The 6,000-nt window shown below is 40.5% G+C and overlaps 1 protein-coding gene across 1 annotated transcript in view; it reads right to left on the bottom strand.

Annotated features, from left to right (window-relative positions):
- Positions 1 to 3,376: 3,376 nt before the first annotated feature.
- Klhl20 (kelch like family member 20) overlaps positions 3,377 to 6,000 on the bottom strand; it is a 44,700-nt gene continuing 42,076 nt past the window's right edge. The window contains exon 12 of the mRNA XM_028864456.2: positions 3,377 to 3,731. Coding sequence (XP_028720289.1) covers positions 3,647 to 3,731 — 85 coding nt within the window. The 3' untranslated portion in view covers positions 3,377 to 3,646. The remainder of the gene's footprint in view (positions 3,732 to 6,000) is intronic.

Below are 6,000 nucleotides of genomic sequence, written 5' to 3'. Positions count from 1 at the left end.
CAGCTGGAGAGGGAGAATAAGGAATAGGAGACCATGGTAAATGAAGACTACTTTTGGAGCTTTTTAAAAAATATTTATGTATTTTATGTAGGAGTGTCCTGTCTGTATGTATGCCTGCACTCCAGAAGAGGGCATCAGATCCCATTACAGATGGTTGTGAGCCAACATGTCGTTGTTCGGGATTGAACTCAGGACCTCTGGAAGAGCAGCCAGTGCTCGTAACTGCTGGGCTTTAAATTTTTATTTATTTACTTAGATATTGGCCTCCTGTGAATTTGAGCTGCTGCCTTTACCTCTCAGGTGGGTGCTGAGACTCTAGGTTTCCATGGTGTTGGGGCCTGAACCCAGGAATTTGTGCATGCACGGAAAGTACTCTACCAACTGAGCTCATTCACAGTTCTAGTAGCAGTGTTTGTTCAACATCTCTTTTGGATTTTTTGAGTCTCACTATAGAACCTAGGCTGGCCTTGAATGCCAGGCATTTCCTCCTGCTTCAGCTTTCTCAGTGCTGGTGTAGCTTGAGGACCTAGGTTCAAATCTTTACTACCCTTATTCAAAGCCGAGTGTGGCCCACGAATTTCAGGCCTGGACTACATAGCAAGATTGGTCTCAATAAATAATAATAACCAAAAGCCAAAACAAAAAAACCCAACCAACCAACCAACCAACCAAAACTCGTGTCTGTTGATGGTAGGGAATTCTTGGTCACAGTTTGGTGCCATCACCAAACTATGTTAGTTTTGTCATTTGTGTTAAGGCACCAGCAGTTTTGTCTCTCGCTGCTTTTGTCAGAGTGAAAAGCCAAACACGTAGTCTGACTAAGGACATTGCTTTGGCTCATGGATGCTTTGAAAGAATCCTGGGGCCTGAAGCTGATACTTTGAGAACCATTTAATCAAACCCATTTTGAATGTGAGAGCTTTCTGAAGGTAGCGACTGTTCTGGCTTAGTGAACCCCAAACTTCCACTCATCTAAATCACTTTGGGCATGTGTCCCCAGACTCAGAGACATCCTTTTGCTTTGAAATAGGCCTTTGAGAGACATTTCTGATTCAAACTGTTATCTGTCTTATTGTATTATTGTAGGCTATGTTTTAGATAACTCTAGTGGTAATGTGGCATAAAAACAGACAGAATAGGGCTTTGGCAAAATATGAAACACCAGTTCCATCATTAAATATACAGGCAAACTTCCTTGGTATTCAGACTTAGGTAAGTGTATTAAATGGGTTTGGACTAGAGGATTAGCCCTTTCAGTCCAAAACTGTAGGACTCTTACACACCAGAAAATATATTTATAGATTGGGTAATATAAAATACAAAATGAGAAGTCTTAATTGTATCAGGATGAAGCACTTGTAATGTAAGTGCACATATATATATAAAAAACATTATATTATAACATATAAAAGTAATGTAAGATACAAACATAAAAAAATCAAATAAACAGTAAAGTTAGAAGTACCAAATGGCAGTAATCAGGACTGGAGTGATGGATCAGCAGGTAAAGACACTTGCTGCCAAGCCTGATGAACTGTGTTTGATTCCTGGAACCCATATGATAAAAGGAGAGGACCGACTCCTGCAAACTGTCCTCTGGTGTTGTGACTTGCTCCACCCCACCCCTTACACACACACACACACACACACACACACACACACACACACACACACAGAGTAAAAAAGTTAAAAACACAAAAAATTTAAAAAACTTTATGGTAAATACTACCTTTATTTTAAAAAGTTATACATGCTAGAAAAAAGCATAAATGATACATGTAAACAATTGTTTACCAAATACTTATTTTTTCCTTGAAAAAGGTGCAAATGATGTTTAAATGTAAACACAAAAGTTGCCAAACATTTTGTTGTAGGGGAGAGGAAGAAGGTAAAGGTTATTCCTTTTGGTTGTGGCTAAAGTCTCATTCAAAGGTTTTCCTGCAAAACACACTGAAAGAAAAATCAGTCTATAACTATAATGGAGGGGAAGACCTTAGGCACTAAAACTTTCATTTATTTCCTTAAAAATTTTAACCTTTCATCAGAAAGTGCAACTTAAGAGACGTGGTAACAGTGGCCTTATGAGATGAAAGAGAGTGAAATATAATTAGCCTAAAGCCCCCAGCTCTGACTGGATGCTTCAGCTGCCTTGACATCCTTCACATGTACTGCTAACACGAACTGAAGACATCATTCCTTTGGAGCGTGTTACTAAAGGTCAGCTCAAATTTACCAGGCCGGAACATCCAGTGTAAACTGAACAGCAGAATCCACTGCTGGAGAGAGGTTATTTTTCCTTGGTGGCCCCTGGTGGCAATGAGGAGATAGGAAAGAAAGCTGCAGGTGGTAACACCTGCAAGCAAAAACCCTTACAAAGTTGCACTTGATTTATTGGAGTTCTCAAGATGAGGAATGAGACTTGCACTGTTTTTAGAAGAGGCACTGAGAAGAGACCTAGGTACATGTGGCAGAAACTCTACGAAAATATTAGAGGACAAAAGGGAAATGGAGTGGAAAGCAAGTTCAGTTAGATAGATGTAAACGTCCACTGGTGAATGAAAATTATAGCTTGTTCTGCTTTTGGGGATTTCATATTCCTTCTGACCTGTCCTATTTAGTGAGATGTTTTCTTGTTTTTTCTTTTACATTTAAAGGAAATTTTATTTTGAATTACTCATACTTGTGGGGTATATGTGTGTGTATGAATGTACAGGAGCACAGGTACCTGCAGAGGCCAGAAGAGTCCGGGAGCCCCGAGCTCAGCTGTTCTCAACCTGTGGGTCATGACCCTGGGGAGGGTCAAACAACCTTTTCACAGGGGTTGCATATCAGATATTTACATTACGATTCAAAATAGGAGCAAAAATTACAGTTATGTAGTAGGAAATAAAAATAATGTTATAGTTGGGGGGGTCACCATAACATGAGGAACTGTATTAAAGGGTTGCAGCATTAGGGAGGTTGAGAACCACTGACCTAGCTGGAGTTACACAGTTGTAAGCTGCCAGATGTGAGTGCTGGGAACTGAACTTGGATCCTCTGAAAAGCAGTACACGCTCTTACTGGACCATTTCCAGTCCCCTTTACATTTTGGAGTGTTCTAATAGTGCAAGAATGGTAACTAGCGGATATACTTTGCACATCTATCTTTATCATTGGCAATCTTTGTAGATGGATAGTGTCTAACAGGAGTAACAACCAGATCATATGTAGCCCTTCTGCCCTTATCAGTATTTTCAAAATCAAATAAAAACCTAGGAAGTAAAGTAAATTTTGCAGCTTGGAATTTTTTTCTCCTTTTTTCTTTTTCTTTTTTTAATGATAGGAAGGATAAGTAAAAAAAAAAAGAAAAGAAAAAACAACAACAAATCCCCCAAATGACCCAAGCCAATGAAACAAAAACAAAAATCCCCATCAAAACTCCATGATAAATTAAAGCCAGAATAAACCCTCTTCTGCAGAGAGTGGGAAGGTATTGTGCAAAGGAGGCGTCTGCAGGTGAGCTCCGTCGTTAGACTTGTAGTTCTGCATGTTGAGGCACCAGCAAAGAATAAATTTTGTTCTAATGTTTTCTCGAGCTGTACAAAGCTTCAAAGTCAAGGCTCTTCCAAATATAAAGAAGCGTATGCAAGACTTTTTTCTGTGTTCACCATATATGGGATTCACAATGTGTCATTTTAATAACTCCTACACCACCTCCTAGCCGACGGTAATTCATCCCTCCATATAACCTGCAAAGATAGAAACCAATGCTTATTTTCCACCTGGTAAAAGCTCTGCTCCTTCTAAATGAAGACATCACTCACAACATTTTCAGCTTTACGTAACTCTTCCAAAGATTAGAAGCAAATTGAACACAGTCAAGTAGCAGAATTAATTCAGCTCATGACTGAAAAGCTCTCAGTGGAATGCGGCTATCTGCTCACTTTTTTTTGCACTAGAGACACGCAGACCGGCTTCTAACACGCAAACCTTATGTTCTACATTTTTGTGTTTAATTTTATGTCTGGCTATTTATTTTCCCAGATACATCTTCTCTTTGCCTAAAGCTTTCTCAATTATTAATTAATGTTTTATTTTCTGAGATAGGCTCTTGTTAGGATCTTCCTAGGCTTATGGCTGTGGAGGTGCTGGTATTATATGTATGTACCACTGTACCAGCCTCAATTATTTTTATTTTTGAGCTGTTCTTACTCCAGCCTGGTGGCTTCAAACCCATGGCAATCCTCCTGCCTTAGCTTCCAAAGGGCTGGGAGTATAGGTAGAGCCACCCGGCCAAGCTGCACAATGTCTCTGTTCCCTTTTCCCTCCGTCCCTCCTTCCATTTCTTGTTGTGTATCTGTATATACCGTGTATAGGTGCTGGTATGGCTGGAGACCAGAGGTCACCTTAGATGTCATTCTACAGAAGACATCATCTTGTTTGTTTTTTGAGACCGGGTCTCTCGGTGACCTGGAACTCATCAAGTAGGCTTGGCTGACTGGTCAGGGAGTCCAGGCACCGGCCTTGTCTCTGCCTCCCTAGCTCTGCTATTACAGATGCATGCCACCATGTCTGGCTTTTTCTGTGGGTTCTGTGGATTAAACAAGGTCCCCATGCTTGCATAGTAAGTACTTTGCCAACTGTTCTTTCTCTCCAGTCCATCAGTTCTTTGTTTTTACTCCTTGTCTATATAGTATCATATCAGCATTTAGTTTGTGATTTGTGAACAAGATCATCTTCAAAGTTGAAGACTCTCAGGGTAAAAACAAAACAACAAAACAAAACAAAAACAAATAAAACCTAGCTCCTCATTCAGCAACGAGATAAAATTGACTTAGGATATGTACCAGATATGGTAACCCACAACTGTAATCACTGGACATGGAAGGATGAGGCAGGATGACTATCTGAGCTCAAGGCTAACCTTGGCCTACATAGTTCTGGGCCAACCTAGGCTACAGAGGGATACTTTCTTAAAAAGCAAAACAACCAAGCATGGTCCCACGCTGATAATCCTAGCACCCAGGAGGCTGGGGAAGGATGATTGCTGTGAGTTCAAGGGCAGCCTGGGCTGCAGAGTGAGTTCCAGGTTAGCTTGGGCTATAGTGAAACCCTGCTTCAAAAAGCCCAAAACAAAAACAAAGTAAAAGTTTGGGCTGGGCATGGTAACATACACCTTTAAGCTAGGCACTCAGGAGGCAGAGGTGGCTGGATCTCTGTGTTTGAGGCCAGCTTGGTCTATATAGTAAGTTCTAGGACAGCCAGGGCTACAGAGAGACCATCTCAAAAAATGAAACAAAACAAACAAACAAAAAAACCCAAAGCAAGAAAACAGTTTGAGATACTTTTGAAACTACAGAGATTTAGGTATTAACTTCTCTGTAGATTATTTTTAAGAATTTCATGAATATTATTCACCATACATCACTAACTCTAGTGAATGGTTACTGATAAAAGTCTATACGTAAATTATAGCAACTATGAGTCAGAAGTAAATGTAGCTATTTCTTAAGTCATGCTTAATCTAAATTCCTATTAAAACAAAACAAAACAAAACAAAACAAAAACCTATATACAGAAGAAACCATGCCACAAGCGGCGGCTTTGCTTTGTACAAACCTGCTCTTCTCTGTCCTTACCGTTTCAGTGAGGCTTCCCTGGCTGCCCTTTCCAGGTAGCCGTTCCTCCCTGTCCTCTTAGCCCCCTTCTTGACTTGCTAAACACACACAACTCCACCCAGGATGGCACTACACTGCCAACACTGGTTCTGCAAGGAATCTGTCTTCACTTTCATTCCCTCTGGGATCAGAACACTCAGGAAATCTAATGAGTATGGCATGAGAAATGTAAAGTCTGAGCAAAAGGTACTAAGTTGTTATTCATCTGACCTTAGTACTGTGACTAGTCAGCCACAGAGAATCCCAAGAAAGTCATTTCAGTCTCTAAGAGGAACTGGAGGGAGGGCCTGCTTAGCATCTGCCTCTGGATTTTGAGATAGGGAGAGTGCTAGCAGTTGAG

Source organism: Peromyscus leucopus, chromosome 15 (assembly GCF_004664715.2).
Source record: "Peromyscus leucopus breed LL Stock chromosome 15, UCI_PerLeu_2.1, whole genome shotgun sequence".
Lineage (NCBI taxonomy): Eukaryota > Metazoa > Chordata > Mammalia > Rodentia > Cricetidae > Peromyscus > Peromyscus leucopus.
Note: the sequence above shows the minus strand (reverse complement) of the source record. Positions and strands in the feature narration are given on the sequence as shown.